The sequence below is a fragment of the Lissotriton vulgaris genome, chromosome 2_1, assembly GCF_964263255.1.
Source record: "Lissotriton vulgaris chromosome 2_1, aLisVul1.2, whole genome shotgun sequence".
NCBI classification, from domain to species: Eukaryota; Metazoa; Chordata; class Amphibia; order Caudata; family Salamandridae; genus Lissotriton; species Lissotriton vulgaris.
In genome coordinates, this window is record NC_141687.1 from 81468027 (window position 1) to 81489116 (window position 21090).

Genomic DNA, 21090 nt, shown 5'->3' on the forward strand with positions numbered 1-21090 from the left:
GATCGCCTGCGTCTCCTGTGACAGAGTGCGTGATCTCGAGCCCCCCTGCTTGTTGAGGTAATACATCGTGGTCGTTTTGTCCGTCTGTACAAGCAGAGAGTTGGTCTGGAAGGACGGATGAAAGGCCTTCAATGCCAAGTGAACAGCTCTGAGTTCCAGGAAATTGGTGTGAAACGTGGACTCCATCGGGGACCACGTTCCTTGAATCTGTAAGTCTCCGGAGTGCGCCCCCCAACTGTGGAGGGAAGCATCCGTCACGATAGTCTGAGTGGGAATGTCCTTGTGGAAGGGAAACCCTCTGAGGAGATTCTCCGCTGAACACCACCACTTCAGAGACTGAAGAGCATGCAGAGACAGTCGTATCTTGTCGTCCCAAGACCCTTTCCTCTGATCCTCCAAGCACTCCTGCAACGGTCTCATGTGCAGTCGTGCGTGTGGCGTTCGGAAGATACCAGAAGCCATCGATCCCAGTAGAGAAGACACCGTCCTCACTGTTGTAGATGGAGTGGTCATAAGAGCCTGAGCCTTCCGAAGGAGTGATAATCGTCGCTCCTCTGAAGGAGACACGCTTGCAGACAGCGTATTGATGGAGGCTCCCAAGTACTGAATGCACTGGACCGGAGTCGGGACAGACTTGGACATGTTGATGTGCAACCCCAGCTTGTTCAAGAGAACGCACGTCTTCTGGAAGTGTGCTTGAGCTTCCGAGAAGAAAGAGGCCTTGATCAACCAATCGTCCAGGTACGGGTAGACAAACCCCTTGTTCTTCTTGAGGTGTGCTGCTACCACCGCCATGCACTTCGAGAATGTTCTTGGCGCAGACTTCAGTCCGAATGGCAGTACTGTGTACTGATAATGATTGGCGCCGACTTGGAATCGCAGGAACTTTCTGTGTTTGTGTGCAATGGGCACAAGGAAGTACGCATCTTGTAGGTCTATAGCACATAGCCAGTCTCCCTGTTGCAGCTGAGGATAAATCTGATGCAACGACAGCATGCAAAACTTCTCTCTGCGAATCCACTTGTTTGCCTGTCGCAAATCCAGAATGGGCCTGAACTCGTTCTTGTCCTTCTTGCGAACCAGGAAGAACCGGGAGTACAGACCTCTTCCTCTTTGAGACAGAGGTACGTCTTCTATCGCCCTTTTCCTTAACAGGATATCTGCCTCCGCCTGGCGCTCGCGCAGCTGACACTGCGCGCTGACTGGAGGAATTGATGGAGGCGGGCTGGTGAACCGAAGACTGTATCCATTGCAAACAATATTCAGCACTGACTTGTCCCGAGTAATTTTTCTCCACTCTGCCAGAAAAAAATTGAACGCTTCCCCCCCCACCGGAGTGGGTAACGGATGCAGGGGAAGTAAACGCTCTGGGCCTAGACCCAGCCGGGCCTTTGGTCGCTGCTGCCGACTGTTGGCCGCCTCTGCCTTTCTGGCGCTTCTGGAACGGTCTTCGGAACTGCTGCTGTTGTTGCTGCTGCTGTCCCGAAGTCTGGCCACGCCCTCTGCCCTGTCCACCGAACCGTCTCTGGAACGGGCGGTAAGATTTCTTGGTATCCTTGGGCTTTTCCAGACCCACATCCGTGAGCGTTTCGGCCTCCGCCTTCATGCGGGCCATTTCGTCATCTGCATGTTTTCCAAACAGGGTTTCGCCAGAGAATGGTAAATTGGCAACCCTTTGTCGTGCGTCTGGCTTCAGCGACGTGAGGCGGAGCCAGGCGTGTCTTCGCTGGTTAACTCCATGGCAGTAACCATGCGCCGCCAGGAGGGAAGAATTGGCTGCAGAACTGATGACCTGATTCGCCACCAACATCCCCTCATTCAACACCTCTTGGAAATCTTCTCTCTTGTCACGAGGCAGGTGTTCTACAAACTGCTGGAGGGATTCCCAGAGGGCTCCGTCACACCGCCCTAACAAGGCCGTGGCACTCGCCGCTTTCATGGAAGTTGCCGATGTCCCACAAACCTTTCTCCCCGCCGAATCCAGCCATCTAGATTCATTATCTGGTGGGACTGTGGATGACGGAGTGGTGGCATGCTGCTTCCGAGCCGCCGTCACTATCACCGAGTCTGGCGGAGGGTCCACCCTCAGAAAAGCCGGATCCTAGTCGGGAGACCGGTATTTCTTCTGGAGTCTCGAGGGGGCCGCCTTAGTCACAGCCGGGGTGAGAAACAGGTCCATGGCCGGATCCTCCAGGCCCGGTACTAGTGGTAGACAGATGTTTCTGGTGCAGCGTCTCGAAGATCACCGATGTTTTGGGCGTGGGCACCGTCAACGAGATGCCCAACTTCGCTGCAACCCTCAACAGGACATCATGGAAGGACACAAGATCGTCAACCGGTGACACCCTTGTCTCCGGCGACCCAGACAACGTTGGTGAATAGTCCCTGGTCTCTGAAGACCCCGTATGCGAACGGGACCTGCGCCTCCCGTGGCGTCCTCTCGACCGCGTGGATGACCTGTTGTGACTCCGCGATCGCTCCCTCCTCCTGGAACGAGATCGCGACCTCCCTGTTCGTGGACGCTCCGCAGGTCTCCGCGGAGGAGACTTCCTTGGCCTATCCTGGGGGTTTGGCTTAGGCGTCCCCTTAAGCGGTGTAGGGAGGCGAGGCAGCGACACCGACCTCGGCGGAACAACAGGAGGTACCTCCGGCCGAGGGACGGACCGAGGAGGCAGAGGTGGTGGCCGTGATGGCGGAAGCGGTGGAAGAGGAGGATTGCTGGGAGGAGCCTCCTAAGGTAGAGGTGGAGGAGGTGGGGGAGTCTTCGGCCTAGTTGGTGTATAAACCACCGAGTACACCGAGCCCGGTGACTTCTTCGGGGGAGGGGACTGCGAACCAGCCCCTCCAGTCGGTAATCGCCGTCTCTGGCATCCTCCCCCAGATCCAGCGTGACTTCCGGCGCCAGAACTCCTTCTGCGCCGCTTAGGAGAGTTGGAAAGTCTCCGAGACGCTGATCTCTTTCTTCTCGATGCAGAGTGTCGCTTCTCCGGCGTCGAACGTCGCCTCCGCGACTCCGGCGTCGAATGCCGCCTCCGCGACGTCGAGCGCTTCTTCCTCGCCGCCGAACGCCGCCTCCGCAACGTCGAACGTTCAGCATCACCTATTCTACAGTAACGAGATGATCCAACAGCACATCAAAAACAAAAAGCCTGCTTCATCTCTTATGCCCACCCCTTCCTGTATATTCTTGCAATGGTCAGCATTCAATACCCTAGCCCTGGCAGATCTTGCTGACAAACTTAACTCTCTGTCTTATCCTCGTCCTTCATCAAATTTCTCTTGAAAACGCTCTCTCTAATCCCTACTCAGCATTTTCAGTGCCTCTCTCACTCAGGACATCTTCTCAGAAGATCTCAAGTCAGGCCCGATCCTTCCACTCCTAAAAATACTATGTTAGACCTTGCCACCTACTGGCCAATCACTCACCTACCAGTCATCGGCAAGATCACTTAAAAAGCAGTCTGTATTCAACTTCAACATCACAATAATGCTAATCACCTCCTGCAAAACTACCAGTTTGGCTTCAGATAATGCTGAGGCATATAGACTGCTATCTAACACATCATTGGTAAAGCACCACTGAGCACAGATGAGGAGGATCCCTGCATTCTGATACTGCTGGACGTTTCAGCTGCCTTTGACACAGTCCGTCATCCTACCTTCATACACATCATAGAGACTCAAATGGGTCTCATCAGCAATGTCCTTCACTGGTTGTCCTCCTACCTTTCTAAGCAATACCAGTTTGTTCACAAGGGCACATTCAAGGCACCTTTGCGGTCCCCCAGGGATCTGTACTGCCCACTATCTTGAGTCTCTACACAGACCCGCTTGGAACTCTACTCATAAAAACAGCATCAAGATTCACAAATATGCTAATGATACATAACTCTACTCGAAGGCTTGCTGTTTCAGACATAACCTCAAACACAACCTGCACATCATCCAGATGCCGAGCGACTGACGCCCAACCAAAACAGACGTCCTGTTTTTCACACAAAAAACAAGATACAGTACAAACCAGGCTCAATGACAAGAACCATGACATCTTCAAATCCCAAATTTCACTGAATACAAATGTTACCAGATTCACCCTTGACAGCAACCTTATCCTCAATGAACACACTGCCATGAAAAAACAAAGATGACTTTGTACCAGCTCTCTCTTCTAAAGAAAGTGAGACTGTTTTTATTTGCCACAGAGACTTAAACTGTTGTTCAAGCATCATACTCGCCGGATGAAGGTAACACACTGCTGCATGGCCTCTAAGACCCCACACAGGCCACAGGCACTCATTAAGGAGATTCTACAAGCCACTGAGGCAGGTCTCATCCAGGGCCTAAAGAAATATAATCACTCCACCCCCATCCTGATGGAACTCCATTGGCTCCACTTGCCAGTCAACACCATCTTCAAAACCAGCTGTATGAGTTACAAAGCCATCAAGACATGCACCACTTCTTAGCTACCAGACTAACTCACCATCTCTGGTGGATCTCTGCAAATCTGCAGCCAAGATACCATCAGACTGCACACTCAGAGTAAAAAAGAAACAATACAGCAGGCCTTTTCCATTTATGAATCCAGGATCTGGAATAACAACCCCATATCCATCAAGACCAACCCAATTTACTCTAATTTAGTAAAGAGTTGAAGATGCACCTCTGGAAAGAACACTACACCACAATCTATTAACAAAGCTATCTCTTCAACCACACATTGACTTTATACTTGTACAGCACACCACTGCCTATTGGTTAGGTTGCCACTAAGGGCATACATACTTGTTATGTTTCATGTAGGCACCCTAATATAGGCCCGGGTGATGTCATACACTTTCACCTACATTACTCCCCCTACACTACACAGTAACGTACCTTTTAGGATTAAAGCTTTACCTAGTTCTAGGCCTGGGCGCAGAAGGAGGGTTTGTCCTGAACAATAGAGTCCTATAGCTTCATCAATAGACTCACACAGTATGAATGAATATTCATAAGGATTCTTAGAAACCAGGCAGGGGATACACCACCTGCATAATATCTACGTACAAGGTTCATCCCATAAGTCATCCTCAAATCCAACAATGGCTAATACAAGAAACAAGGGACAAAGGAGCCATAGATAATTTTTGTATAAATAGAGCACATCTTACTAGTGTTAGCTAGAGGGAACAAAGACTTTCAGCTGACACACTGACCAGAGATGCTGTGGCTCTTGCATGCAGACGCTCCAGCTGACAGCGCTCTGACACATCCCTCGCGGGGTGTCCAACTTGAGACTGGGACAGGGTGCCACACTCTCTGACTTAAGGTAATGGGGTTAGACTAAACCTAGAGTGATTCTTGACTTCATACCTACTCACAACTAGGTACACTTAGGTACATCTAGATATGCATTGTAGGAGTATGCGCTTTCTTTTATCATGCATTTTACATTCATGTATGTATTCATGATCATTTCAAGATGGGAGAACTGTACTATCCTTTTATATTCACTGTACTGCTAATCATATATATATCTGCTACTGTCTAACGTTGTTGCAGGACATCTATTTTACACTAGAAGAACAACTGTACAATACATTCTTATTGTAACACGCCCAACTGTTTCTTCTGTGTAACTCTCTGAAACCGAATAAGTGAGCACGAGCGACTGAACGAAAAGTAGTACATTGTTTCCACGATTCTGAGGGATCAGGGTTGTCATGTTCTAAGGTTGCCAGAAATTATTCTCTTTCCGATAAGCGGAGATTCCAGTGGCACTATGAGCCAGCTAATGCAAACAGGTTAACATTATCAGTGGGGGTGCTCGGAACCAGTCTGCCACCAAACCCATAGTTTATGTTATCTGAATGCGCAGATTCTGTATGGGAATATATAGGAGCTACACGACATACTTACATAGCTAGACAGGGGTAAAAGAGGAGGAGGGAAACAATTACAAACCTTTAAGGTGCTGACAGAGAAAGACAGTTAAGAGTTAGTTGTTTCTTACAGTGTAGGATCTCCAATCACAGGTGAGAAAATCCCTGCATGCTCCTGAAAGTTTAAGCTTTATGGCCAAGAATTACCGAGAATTTATGTTGTGTGCCTTGTATATGAGGCAAACCATTATCTATCTGCATGACACTTCTACCAGGACTTTGTGCAATGAGATGAGAACCAGGGTGTGAGGTTAAACCAGCAGGTACAGAAGATAATACTCCATTTGTAGGGCGTAATACTACCCTTCTGTAGCACACCCACTGCAGTTACTATTCTTAGGTTGCACAGACTCTAATGGCTCTAATCATAGACTAGACTTACTTTTTCCACATTAAACACTTTCTAAATAATCTAATAATGATGCAGAGTTAAATACATTGTACAGGCTGCATTCCTGGGGTCAAATATCTTATATTACAATGCTACCCTCATATTACCCTGACTCTATGAATTACACAGACTATGGTTACAGTGCAGCTCTATCCCTAGGGATGTATAGATTTAATATGCTTGAATCTTAGACTGCAAAAGTCTTATCATGCAACATATCTTACAGTAACAAGGTTTTGGTGGAAAAAAATCCCTTTCAACTGGAGGCACAAACATCAGTCTTTAATCACAGTCGAGTAACACAAGTTACAAATGTAAAAAGGACAGCAGAAAAAGCACTCAAGGTGCATAGACAGCACACGTGCCAACATTAAACTGTGGAGTTATCAAGCAGGCAACTGCTTCTGTACACTTAAGCTTTGAACAGCTGACCTTGCTTCAGATGTCCGAGAGCCCAGAAGCTTTGTTATTAGGTGAAAGTACTAACATACTTACTGCAAATGTCCTAAAGCTCCAATGATACACCAACAGACTCACATTGTCAAGATCTTAAAAAACGACCAAATAAAGCTCCTATCTAGTATAATTGTACCACCATTGGTGTTCACTGTTGCTATATATGTTCAATGCAACTACTCATAATGCACAGATTTGCAAAGTTCCTTCTCTTACAAAAAGAACTGGCACTCATGTAGCTAATACCAGAGACATATCTCATATCTTGTGCTGCTACCAGCAGCTATTATCTTAGGCTGCAGAGCCATCCAACAGGTTACGCATATGGCACATACATGGATTAAGGACCATCATGATTTTTTGGGTTGCACCCCAAGCCACCCCTGCTACAAACCTCAAAGTACAGTTTGTTACTCGGGTCAAGAAAAAGATAGTACATGCTTACAGTGTAGACTGCTAGCGGCCACAGCCTCTCACTTACATAGAGTCTGAGACTTAAGGCTGTGACAATACCAACACTACATTTTTCTAAATCAATACGAACGGCACTGTGCTGCAACCCAACCAGGATGCTTTTCTGGTAGCACATCCATATCCCCAGCCGAGTCTCTCTGCCCTTCAGTGTAGCCATGACACATCCCAAGCCCAGGCCCTGCACACTCTGCCCTTAGCAGAGCGCGTTGCTCCTTGAACAGCAAACTTTGGATTTCTGCTGCTCGATTAGTAGTAGAGGACATACAAGAGGATTGATTAGCTGCTTAGATAATGGGTTTTCATTCGGACCCTATCTGTTTTCAGTCTAAGATTGTTGGTGTCTGGACAGCAAGGTTAATGAATGAGATTTGTGAAGCTAAAGTAACAAAGCTAGCAAAATCATCGTTCTCCAATCCCAGGACCGCAAAATATTTCTGATGTTTAGTGTGTAAATTAGAAAACAAGACATAAATGAAAAAAGTTTACATTTTGTGGAGATTGACATTGCATGATGTCTTCAAATATACTTATAAACAGCCAAAAATAATATGTTTCAGGTGCTGGATTTGTAATAAATGAGTTACCTAGCTCTCTAAAATCACCTCATTCTTTCTCGTACAAAAAGCAATCACAGTTTGAAATTGAACGGGGGACCTAGAAACAAAACCATTACCTTACCACCAAATATATCTTCCTGGAAACCCATTACTTACTGTTTCATTACCCTATTGCATTGAATATATTGAAGGCCTTTTTAGTTGTGGCGGCTTAGCTCCACTATGGGAAAATTAATGAACTGGCATTCTTTGGTGTGAAATAGGTGCAGTATGCCTTAACATTCTCTTTACATATTAAAGGGGGCATGCGCTTATCAGTTTTATTTTCATCTCATTTTAGTTTTTATATGCCAGCCTCACGCCAAAGCGTAGTGGATCGTGCTGCAATTTTGAAAGTGTATAAAATTCAAAATAGTTACAAAAAAATTAAAACAAACCAAATAATTATGTGATTTCAAAAATTTAAATAACAGCTTAACGATGTAAACAAATCCGTGGGAGAGGATATAGTCCTACTGCTAGAGCGATCCACCTCGAAGCTGGGAAAAAGGGTTAGAGTCTCGGCAACAATGCTTAACATCCTGTGATTCTGGGCAAATCACTTAATCTCCCCGTGCCTAACAACAATGAATGTGCCCTAATGTAACGAAACTGGTGCTCATGTAAAGCGCTCTGATACCCGATGTCTCGGGTCTAGTTTGCGCTATTTAAAACTCAAAAAAATAAGTAAATAAAAAAAATTTAAGCACCCAGCCAAAACCCCAGAAATAACAGAGAAAAATATGTTCACATAATCAGATAGGGTTGTCAAACTATATATGGAAAGGAAGATGATCCTCACTAAAGAATGAAAGATGCAGATTCTTACCCTACATGTAACAAGAAAGCAACTCAGTTATGAATATTTAGTGTGCATGACCTGGGGATTTTTAAACTCATGTTATGTTATGTTATAAAGAATTTCTACAGCGCACGTACACCGAATGGTTTCATGGCGCTAGCTCTATAGTCTGTCGAACCAAGGGCGAGTTTACTCATGTGCCTGCCCAAACAGCCATGTCTTGTGCAATTTCCTGAAGCTCAGAAGGTTGTTACAAGACCAGATCTCCAGTGGAAAGGAGTTCCACAGTTTGGGGGCCAAGGAGGCACACCTGCATCCTCCCTGGCATTTTAACTTGAAGGCAGGGGTGTTTAACAGCTGAAGGTGGGCGGAGCGCAGGTTGCAGGATGGGGTATACCTAGATAACAGGCAGTTGATGAATTTAGGGCTCTGGTAGTATAGAAACTTAAAAATTAATCAACCCATTTTGAATTCCGCGCGTTGGGAAATGGGGAGCCAGTGGAGTTTATGTAGTAGGGGTCTGGCAGATTGCTATCTTGCTTGCGGATCAATCTCGCAGCTTGGTTCTGGACCAACTGGAGACGTTTAATTAAGTAGAGTGGCATGCCGGGGTAGATTGAATTGGCAAAGTCTAAGTGTGAAATTACCAAGGCAATCACTACCTGTTTCCTTGCTGCGTGGGTGAGCAGATGGCTGATCTTCCTGATTTTGCGCAGGTGGAAAAAACAGACAGAGACCACTGCCCCTACTTGAGATTTTAGTGAGAGAGCGTCATTTATGGTAACCCCTAAGTTTTTGACAGAGGGGGACGGGGCGGGTGGGGATCCAAATTCCTTCGGCCAGTATAGTGTGGGCCCCAGAATATCTGACTGTTCTCGGTCAGAACTACTTTGGTCTTGCCTGGATTAAGTTTTAAATGATTTAGGCCCATCCACTGCTGAATATGGAGAATGGTGACCTGGAATTCCTGAAATGAGTTAGGGGAATTATCGATGGTAAGATTAGCTGAAAGTCGTCAGCATAATTAAATGTGGTTACCTTCCTGTCCTTCAAGGACTGGATCAAGAGCAGGAGGTATAAATTGAACAGGTGGGGGGATAGTGACGATCCCTGCAGGACCCCACACGTAGTCGCGATTTTAGGGACGGTGAATGGGGCAAGTCGTACTGCTTGGGTACGGCCCTCGAGAAATGAGCCGATCCAATCGAGAGCTGAGCCTTGGATGCCGGCACATCTAACACGTACCATCAGGATTTTATGGTCGACTGTGTCAAACGCGGCGACAGATCTAGGAGCACCAGGGCCTGAGGGGTCAGCGTTAGCACGTAAGGCATCCGATACTGCGAGAATCACTGTCTCTGTGAAGTGGGCGGGGCGGACACCCGCTTGTTGGGGATCTAGGTATTCAGGGTGTTCTATGAAGTTGGATAGGCACTTTGCTATGTGTGCCTCCAGAACCTTATAGGGGAGCAAGGAAATGGGGCGATAATTAGATAAATTCAGGGGGTCGGCTCCCGGTTTCTTTAGTTGTTGGAGGTTGCTCAGGAACCGCCTGCTAACAAGAGTTTAGAAGGCTGATGTGCCCAGGTAAGGACCTCATCACTAATTCATGCCAACCTAAAAGTATGAATGAAAACGTATAGGCAGTCAGTTTATTCATACAGTGGTAGGGAACACCAATCTCAGAAGGCCAACTGTAGTACAAGAGAAATCTACAATAAGTGTATTTCGATCATCCAATCATAAAATAACCAGAGCTGAAGCCACTAAATGGACATCAGAAACAGAACGAATAAGTTACTTACTTTCGGTAAAGTTCTTACTAGTAGATACGCTACAAGCAGATTTCTATATACATTTCAATTTTATTTATTGCATTTGGTCAACAAAGGAACTTAGCTTACAAAAACGTAAACTTTGAGGACGTAGACCAAGTAGGGTTCAAAGAAGTCGTCAGAGTAGGGCAATTACTAAGAATGTTAGAAACTAAGAGATGTTCAAAGGTCATAGGAGTCTTTCATGGAGGAAACATTTTTAGGCTTTAGTGAAGTTTCTGACTCCTTAATAATGACCATTTGTTGTTTCTCTTTCATCATAAGGTTTAGATCGCGACCCAAAGTCTTCGTTGACATGCTCCCTAATAGGCATAGCTTCATCTCTTTGTAGTTGCAGATGTCGGAGTCCTCGCAGACCTCCAATAGAGACCTCTTCTACAGGTTTTTCTTCCTTTTTTTCTTTTTTCTTTTTAAGAGTACAGACATCCACAACCCTATATCATGAGACCGTCTCTCACGCATGGGACATCAATCACAGCCCGTTAAAACCCTCAGAAATAGATATGTGCCATCAGCATACGGATGCAGGGAGATGCTTCCTATAAGACTTAAGTCCCCCAGTGGGCAATAGTAGATATTAAATAAAGCAGGAGACAAAACTGAGCATCAGTGCACTGTGCAAGAGATACGAAGAAGGGCAAGGCTAACCTGAATAGCCTGGAACATAAGAAAATAAGAGATCCATTGAAGTCCTGATCACCCAGTACCCAAGTGCTCTGCGAAGATAGATAGGAGGACACCGTGGTTGATCAAATCAGAGCTCAGTGAGCACCAGCAGGCAAACCTTTAATACAGCATGCTCATTTAGGGCCAGATGTAGGTAAATTCAATTTAGTGAGTCGTTAATAGCGATTTTTACTGAACTGCTATTAATGACTCGCTAAATTGAATCTAGGTAGGAATTGATAAAATATTAGCGATTCCTTAATATTCCTTAATAACGAATCACTAATTGAGATTCGTTATTAAGCAATACCTAGCTATTCATTCCTATGGGCTAGGTAGCCCATGGGAATGAATGGGAAGAAATTCACTATTTGCGATTCGGTATTAAAGAATCCCAAAAAGTAGGAGCTATTTCAAGGGTGCCAGGGTGTCAAAAGGACACTCTGTTGCACCCCTGAAATGTGCATGTGTGCACATGTGGCGCACATACATGCCCTAAGGGAATGGATGTGTGCTTTGTTAAAGGAAATTGCTAATTATCAAAGTTGGTAGTAATTAGCTATTCCTTAAGGCTGAAGTGCACTTTTTTTGTGCTACTTACATTGCATTTAAGGAATCGCCATTTCCGATTCCTTTAATGCAAGAGCAAAAAAACTTATTTTGCAAGTAGGTTTAAACTCACCTACATTGCTCTCAGTCAAATAATGATCGGTAACGCAGAAATTCTGTGAATTTCTGCGTTATCGCTCAGTATTTGGCCAACTACATCTGGCCCTAAGTCGTCTACCACCTGTATGGCGTTACACGGAGCCCGGATTAGAGGGTTAAAGAAAGCCATGGTAAGAAACACAAGCACAGATTTCCCAAGGCATTTCCCCGATAAGGACAGACCTGTGATGGAATGAAATTTGCCTAGGTCTTCAAAAGATAAGGAGGGCACCTTCAAATAATGGACGCCTGTGTGCATGAGGATAATTGGGATTGCTTCTGCACAGAAAAAGAAATAAACACAAGGAACCCAAAAATAGGCCCAAAATAAATGGTGTTCATTTTAGTGGAGACGCAAATAATGGATCTGCAGCAAAGTCTGTGGTCTTCATAGATTATGCCATTGTAACAAAATCATCTTCAGACACAAAAGGTAGTGAATCACAGCTAAAAACAGAATGAGGCTCCAAACTACTCAAATGTTCAAGATAATTCAAAGCCTTTACCTTAATTCCACAACAAATTATAGAGGTTTTAATAGCAAAAAGGGCTAATCTTACACAATCTAGAAATTCAATGAGCAGAAATCCTGCAGATTCCCAAATGTATTAGTGCAGCAGAAGATACGTAGAGAAACAAGAAATATCAAAATAGAGTTAGAAATAAACCTGCCTTTTTCCCCAGTTCTTCACACACAGCGTTCAACACAATCTTGTGATGAGCAAATACCAAAAACTTCTCTCGCCCACTTTCCAATAAGTCCAGGATGTATTCTCTGCAGCAAATAAAGAGAAAATAACACAAATGCATGTTGAAAACACTGGTACACAAGCAGCCAATGATGACAGTCCATTGCTGTTAACAGTGGACCTCCACAAGCTACGAATACCAGACACTCACATGCAGCAAAGGAGGGATACAGCAAGGAGGGAAGCCAGTAGCTAGAAACACTACTCCTGCAATGAATTCACCTCTTTACCTGTAGGTATCTTTTATGTGTAAGAAACGAGTTCTGTCCAGGAGTTGCAAAAGAGACTAAGGCCTACCATCAGAGCCACAGGGTGAAAATTTGAAGGAATGTTGCAGATTTAATGGTAAATGTGATATCCCAACGACTAGTTCTCAACTGGATTTCATTGAGATCAGGTGTGTCCAATGTTGGTGCTGGAATGCCTGATCGTTTGGAGATACATAAGATGAATTTACACAAATAAATCTCAAATAAAATAGTCTGCGCTTACCCTGAAAATCTGGCCTAAATGAGGCCTACCTGGCTCAGAGAGGACACCTATGATTTTGAACGTTTAATAGGTCAAAATTCATTCCTTTTACCTCCTTTACCAAGAAGCAAAGTTCAATGTCTCCACTTTATATCACTTCTTCCCTCTTCCATCACCAGAACACTTGTGCTTATGGCATTTCTATCCCCTCCATCCACCTGATACCCATTTTATGCACCCACGACTGTAACTTTACAGCACACATGCTCTTTTTGTATAAGAAAGAGTATGTTAAAACAGGAGAATTCATTATTGTGTAATCAATTTAGACATTCACAATACAGTGCAACTGTTTACACTTTGAGTTCTTTCAATCTACAACAATCAGACTGTTTGAAAATTAAAGATGTATAATACATCTTTGTGTGCAAGCATAACGAAGCTTGAGCGGCCCCGTGACCCACAATACACTTTGCTGCAGCAACCTATATTAGCACAGATAATGTCATAAGATAAAGAGAAGACATGAGTGCTCAGCATCATCTGCAGGCCTCTAAGCTCCAGTAACCATCAGTACCAACAGCTTGACTGGATACTGGAAAATGATGCTGCAGTTTAGAGTAACTTCACATCTTTTACATGTGAAGCATCCGCATGTGCCTTACGTGACTGCTCGCAGCTTGGCTTCAGCGGTCCTGTTGAAGAAGAGAAGAAGGGCTTCTTTCTCCTGCATTTTCTGTTAGGAGGAAGAAAGGAATTACTGAAAGAGCAATGTATGGTCAATATTTTACAGATGCTATCCATTTGACGAGAAATAGAAACAGATACCAACAACCAAAATAACAGTGACAAATCAACCACCATAACAAAACAATGGATCAATGGCACAGTGCAGGACTCACATAAATAGTTGGAATCTGGCAGACAGGATCAAGGGTAATGGAAAAGCCACATTGACAGAGATTTTTAAAGGGAAACACAACTATGGTTCATTCGGGCAGAGTGCCAGAAATCACCCATAATGCACTGCTTTCCAGCAGCCATTTCAGTTCAATGTTATGATAAGTTAAACCCTGCCACCTCTCCAATAAAGGAAGAGGCAAAGAGGGATATCTGCGAATAAAATGAAGTTACTGATGATGCACACTTAGAATTACAGACAAGTAAACCTGCCATCTCTATAATGGGATCTTCATCAAGCTACCCTTAAAACAAGATTACCTAAGATTAGAGGCAATACATCTTGCCTTCTTAATGGAATCATCAGAATCAATAACCTCAGACTAGAATATGAAGCAGCACCGCTTGAAAGAGAGGCTGCTAGGACAAAGACATTAAATTGGCTTCCTTGCTTGCCAAACCTGAGAAGCATACTCTCAAATATTATTTTAGTCAATAATAACTATAAAAAAGAATAAATATGAGCAGTGTTTAATAAATCGCTGCAATGGTCTTGTTACCTTGGAATGCTGCATTAGCAGCTTCCACAGCTGAAAGGAGTGGCAGCCTACCTTGCAGGGGCCATTAGCTTTTTCAATGTCTACTGCAATAAACTACCCATCCAGAGAAAGTTGATGTATATAAAAGCTGGCTTGCACCAGTGAAGGAAAATGCAAAAAGTATGTTGGGCGAATGATCTAGTATTCGTCATCATATCCAGGTACTATCTGAGCAGTCTTTTAATGCCCAATGTCTAGAGACTGCTCTGCTGGGCAAGATGAAGTTGGACAGAGAAGAAGTCAAAATGACTGGCATGGAAACCTGAGATAACTGTAGGAATAGGGATGAGAGCACCAAATTGAGTCCCATGAAAAATCACGACAAGCTTATCTATACGAAGATTATAGATGTGTTACTCACTGAGACAATGAAATGCTACATTCTAGAAGATGTATTTTAGATATGCTTGATACAAAGGCTGAAAAGAACGCCCAGAGTGGGTATTCTGACTTGAAACTAAACATTATACTGAAACATTCTCGATTTTTCTATGCACCATACCTGTCGATACATAGACCGCACTTGGCCGGATGTCAATGTCAGAAATTGGGTTATCACTTTGAGAGGGGAGGAGCCTGCAACCTGGTTGGGTCACAGCACATTTCGATTAAAAAACTCTGCCTAACCTCCAGTAGTTATGGCACAAAAAACAGGCTATTCTCTATAGCACGGAGTCTTACGTTCAAGCAGTACCAAATAACATTAAAGTTAAGATCACAAGACATTACAATTCCCAAACCATCTTAGAAAAATGATATTGACAGAATAATATGAACATGGTTGAAAACTGATTAAGGGAAACTACAGGCACAGACTTACATTTTAAAGCAAAAATGCACCAGAACAGGCAAAGAATAAGTCTAAGTCAATGTCTGTCGTAGACCAAGATGTGATCTCAGGATGACCTCTATGGGGTGGAGTTGGATAATCTTGAAGGGTCAAAGTGGTCACAATTTTTACTTTTCTAGTTCTCAAAAATTCTTCAGTGGGCCAAGTTAGGACGTTGAAGCCATCAATACATGTTCGGTATCGGATACATTGGCATCAAGCGCCTGCTGAATCCTTCGGTTCTCGTGCAGAAAGCCTTGTGTGACAAAGCCCATCTTTGCTGCTGTGGTTGTCTTTTAGTTTTGCTCTGATCCTAAGTCTACACTCTGACATTTCAGATTTTTGTTTTCCTTCAGCACAGCAAGGTTCTGCAGTGGCTGATAATTGTTGCAATCCCATGCCAGCCGCCTCAAAGTCGGGTGAAAAAGCGGTCAGCGAACCAAACCAGCAATCCAGCTAGATGGCCCCTTCCTTGGGGAGCTTTGGTGTCTTTCCCATTCCTCCAGATGTATTTTCTTTTTGTTTAAAAGAATAGGTCCTAATACTTTTGAAGGTTGTAAATAGATAGCCTCTCCTGGCATCTCACACAACCCCAGGTCATCAGAGTATGCTTTTATGAACTAAGTCTCTCTCCATCCAGGGTTCCCACAGGGTCTAGTGCAATTCACTCGCAACTGTCAATCTGCGTCTTTTTTACATGATGGAGCCATTCTCTATCTTTCATGTCCCAGAGTTACTGAACAGGTCAGATGACCTAGGACAGAGGTTCCAGTCTAGAGTTGCAAGGGGAGATAAGGAGTTCTGAAGGCATCACTACCAGCAAAGTCAGGCAGTGTTTTTCTTTTCATCAGATGTTCTTCGAGATCCAGGAATGTTCTAAGGAGTTGATTGTGAGGCACTAATTTTATTCTGAACACTTGTCAGTAAATGGAGATTTCCCTCGCTTCAATCCCAGTAGAATTCCCATCAAAACTCACTCTTTTCAACGCTTACTATTTCAACTTATTGTAAACCTTCAAAGAGTTCCTCTATCAAAACACAAAGTAGACGCCCCTTTCAGGAGCTACGTGTCCTGACTCGAATACAAACGATGGAACGATTTGAATTAATTTTTCTAACTATACGATACTAATCAAATGCAGCATTACTTAAAATAGGCATTGAGTAAAACTTGCAGAAATCAAATCCTTTGTGCTGTTTTTATGGCACTGCCCATCAACGGGTATAGAGCATCCTGGAGAAAACAACCAATGGCCAATAAGGGTTACAAGTTTTGTAACTATGGAAGAGAATAGATTGCCCATATAATCTGCCGCTGCCCTGAATTTTTATCGGCACAAAGCACTTTACTGGGGCCAACGTTCCTAAAAAATACTATTAAAACCTGTTGAAGTGCAATAGCATTTTGTTTCGCTACCATTAACACAATGGTACTTGCGAGTTCTGGAAAATGTATAAACGTAGCAATAAAATAAAGATCTTATAATGTCAAACAGCATCAGAAAGAAGGTACGCCAACAATCATTGCAGCCTAGAATACCAAAAATGATGACTATGTGGCAACAAAGTAACTTCTCATTGACTTTTTGTATCTGAGTGCTGTTGTAAATTACATTTAAATATATAAACAAATTTGTCAGTACACACTGGATGGAGATTCGAGTGGGGGACAAAGTTTGTAAGCTTTGCATAAATAATTAATGAGTTGACAGTCGTCAATAATATTGTTCTGGGAAAAACTAAACTGAATCCACCATATACATCTGCCAATTCCTCACACCCATGGTGGATTCAGTTTGGTTTCTCTCAGAACATTATTATTGACCACCGTCAACTCATTAAATATTTTTTCAAAGCTTACAAACTGTTTGTTTTGTTTCCAACTAGAGTCTCCATCCAGTGTGAACTGACGAATTTGTCTCAACTCGTAGTCCAATTCATGCAACCCCTTACCCTCTAAAAACACACCCCCTGGTTATGCCACAAACCTTTACCTCCTCCTCTGTACAACATGCATCATTCTCACATTCCTATCCATACCCAACAGTCAACCTTGAGAGACAATTCACAACTTTATTGTCAATCCCTGGCAAATACGAAACAGCAAATTGGAAGTCTTGGAAATTCACCATCCACTTGCAAATTCTCGACGATATGTTATCCACACCCTTTTTACTAAACACTTTTTGCAAAGGTTTATGGTCTGATAGAACCAAAAACTTGACACCCACACAAACAGTTTGAATTTCTTTATCGCCCAGTAAACGGCTGGAGCCTCCTTTTCAATGGTTGAATAGCGCTCTTCAGCACAGTTCAAAGGTCTTCAGTCAAGTGCAGTAGTTACATCATTGCTTCCCTGATTCTGCTTCAACACCTCTCCTGCACCCTTATCACTCACATCTGTTACAATCACACACGGCAAACCAGGTATGAAACTTCTCAAACTCTGTGCATCGAAAGTGCTGCCCCATTTGAAGTGTCCCAACTCTAGGTAAAGATGGCCACATGCCTTTATGCAGTTTTCATACTCAAACTCACTCTGGCATGCCTCAGACCACACAAACTCTGCATTTTTCCTAAGTGCCCTAATTCTTTGTGTACGATCAGCAAGATTCAAAACAAATCTCGAATAATATTCAGAAATACCCAAGAATGATTGTACCTCTTCTTTCTTGTGGGGGCAGGCAATCTCACAACAGCTCTGACTAAATCCTCTTTGGGCCTGATGCCCTCACGTATTACATGTGCTGATATACTAGTGAGCCGCATTGTCACAAAATACGGCAATAACATATGTGTCCAGCTTTCATTCCTTTTCTAACCAAAGTACCTGGGCTATGTCACAATTTGTGCATATGTGAAGTACATACAGGGTTATGAGGAGTTTGAAAAAACAATTCCAAAACTGTTGTGTATCCCTGGACATGAACCTGCATATATATATTACCCCTTCATTTCTTGAGATACATGGGTGTGATATTCACTCGTTTGCATGCTACTAATTTTACAAAATTATTTACAGCCAGATGCCCTGGGTTCCAAGTTGTGTAGATGTAAGGTGTTTTCTACAGAGGACAGAGGTGACCGAGTCGTATAAGCCTCTAAGTGTGCCCCCAAGCCTTAAAGGAAATCACGTAAGTACTGTCAGACCTTGCGTAGTCCCCTGAAATGGTATGCCCTTGTTATATTCAGTCTGAGCATCTACAAGAGGAGCAACTTGACAGGCTTGGTCTGAAATAGGGACTGTGCACAAAAAGTCCATAGAGGCCATGTTTCGTTTGGTCATGAGAACTTGTAAAACCTAAGAAATCAGAAACGAATATGCTACTTACCAGTATGCATCTGTTCTTGGCATGTAGGGCTGCTAACATTCATATCTGTGCATAGATCGCCGCCTTGTGTTGGGTCCGGATGATTGCACATTGTTGTCCTCGAAGAGTCTTCGAAGTATCACGAGATAGGTGGCTCCTCCCCTGGACTACAGTGCGCATGGGTATCCTCTCCATCCTCAGATTGGTTTTCGCCATTGTGGCAGAGATGGAGTGTAATACAGTGAGTGATGTCCATGCTAGATAGTAATTCTGAATGCTACAGCTGCTACAGGCGCCGGGGAGGAGGGTGGGCGATATGAATGTCAGCAGCCCTACATGCCAAGAACAGATGCATACTGGTAAGTAGCATATTCGGTTCGAGCCATGTGGGCTGCTGAATTCATATCTGTGCATAGATTACATAGCAGTCCCTCCTGTTAGCGGCGGCTGCCCGTGCCAGCTGCAGCAGTCTGAAAAAGAGTTTTGAGAACAGCCTGTCCTACAGCTGCCTGTTGTTTAGAATGCACATCTACGCAGTAGTGTTTCGTAAATGTATGTGTGGTGGACCAAGTGGCTGCCTTACATATCTCTTCTAAAGGAATATTCCCCAGGAAAGTCATGGATGCTCCTAACCTACGTGTGGAGTGTGCTTGTGGTGGAATGGTTAGTGTGCGTTTAGCCTTAGCATAGCAAATCTGTATACATTTAATGATCCACCGGGCTATCCCTGCTTTGGAAATGGGGTTGCCTTTGTGTTGTGGAGAAAAGGCAACGAAAAGCTGTTTTGTTTTTCTAAAATCCTTTGTTCTGTCTATATAGTACATTAGAGCCCATTTGACATCTAACGTGTGTAGGGATCTCTCTGCGACATTTTCCGGATTGGGAAAGAAAAATGGCAGTTCTATGGTCTGGTTCATGTGGAACTGCGAAATCACTTTAGGCATAAATGTAGGGTTGGTGCGTAATACCACCCTATTTGCGTGGACCTGGATGAATAGCTCTTGAATGGTTAGTGCCTGGAGTTCACTAACACTCCTCAGTGAGGTAATGGCCACTAGGAAAGCAACTTTCCAAGTCAGAAATTGAATCTCACAAGAGTGTAGAGGTTCAAAAGGTGGTCCCATTAATCTGGTGAGGACCACATTCAGGTTCCAGACTGGTGACGGTGGGTGTATGGGAGGGATCACTCTTAAGTCCCTCCAGAAAAGCTTTGATGGCAGGCACTCTGAATAAGGAGAGGTGCTGCCTGTTCTGAAGATAGGCTGCTATGGCGGATACATGTATGCGAATGGAACTGTACGCTAGATTACATCTGTATAAATGCAACAAATAACAGATGATGTTTTGAATAGATGCATCTAGTGGGTTAATGTAATTGTTGGTACAATATATGACAAACCTTTTCCATTTAGCCGCATAGCATGCTCTGGTTGTGGGCCGTCTTGCCTCCTTGATGATATTCATACATTCCGGTCGCAAGTTGAGGTAGCCAAATTCTAGGACTTCAGGAGCCAGATCGCCAGGTCGAGCTGTTGCAGATCTGGATGCTGAATGTCTCCATGGCTCTGCGTCATAAGCCTGGGTGTGAGGCGTAGCCGTTGATGCGGTACCACGGATAGTTCCAGAAACGTGGTGTACCATGGTTGGCGTGCCCACATTGGAGCAACCAGGATGAGGGTCATCGAGTGTTGCCATAGTTTGCGTGCCACCAGCGATATTAAAGGTGCTGGGGGAAAAGCGTACGCAAATTTGCCTGACCAGTTCATCCATATCGCATTGCCCTGCGACTGTAGGTGTGGGAACCTGCTTGCACAGCTTTGGCATTTTGCGTTTTCCCTTGTGGCGAACAGGTCTATCTGTGGATGACCCCATTGCTGGAAGTACGGTTGGAGTACTGATGGATGTATCTCCCACTCGTGCATCTGGTGGCTGTGTCTGCTGAGCAGATCCGCCATCTGGTTGTCTTTGCCCGGGAGGTGTTCCGCCATGAGGAAGATGTTCCTCTGAATGGCCCACTTCCACATGCTCTGAGCCAGATGAGACAACTGTGGAGAGTGCGTTCCCCCCTGCTTCTGTATGTAGTACATGGCACTCATGTTGTCCGTCCGGATCAACACGACCTTGTTGCACAAGTGTACCTTGAAAGCTTTCATGGCCATGAAGATTGCCATCAGTTCCTCTTCTTTTGCTGTGCTGTCCATAGTCCCTGCACTGTGTAGTGGAGTACATGAGCTCCCCATCCCTGGAGAGACGCGTCCGCCGTCAGTACAATTTGTGGAACAGGCTCTTGGAACGGTCGGCCCTTGCAAAGGTTTTGTGGGTTCCACCAATGCAAGGAGTTGAATGCCCGACCGCTCACCAACACTAGGTCCTTTAACT

At 44.4% G+C, this 21090-nt stretch overlaps 1 protein-coding gene across 1 annotated transcript in view; it reads right to left on the reverse strand.

The window, feature by feature from the left end:
* SMARCAL1 (SNF2 related chromatin remodeling annealing helicase 1) overlaps positions 1-21090 on the reverse strand; it is a 388047-nt gene that overhangs the window by 49545 nt on the left and 317412 nt on the right. The window contains exons 12-13 of the mRNA XM_086954490.1: positions 13738-13808; positions 12525-12627 (exon numbers count right to left, since the gene is read on the reverse strand). Coding sequence (XP_086810616.1) covers positions 12525-12627; positions 13738-13808 — 174 coding nt within the window. The remainder of the gene's footprint in view (positions 1-12524; positions 12628-13737; positions 13809-21090) is intronic.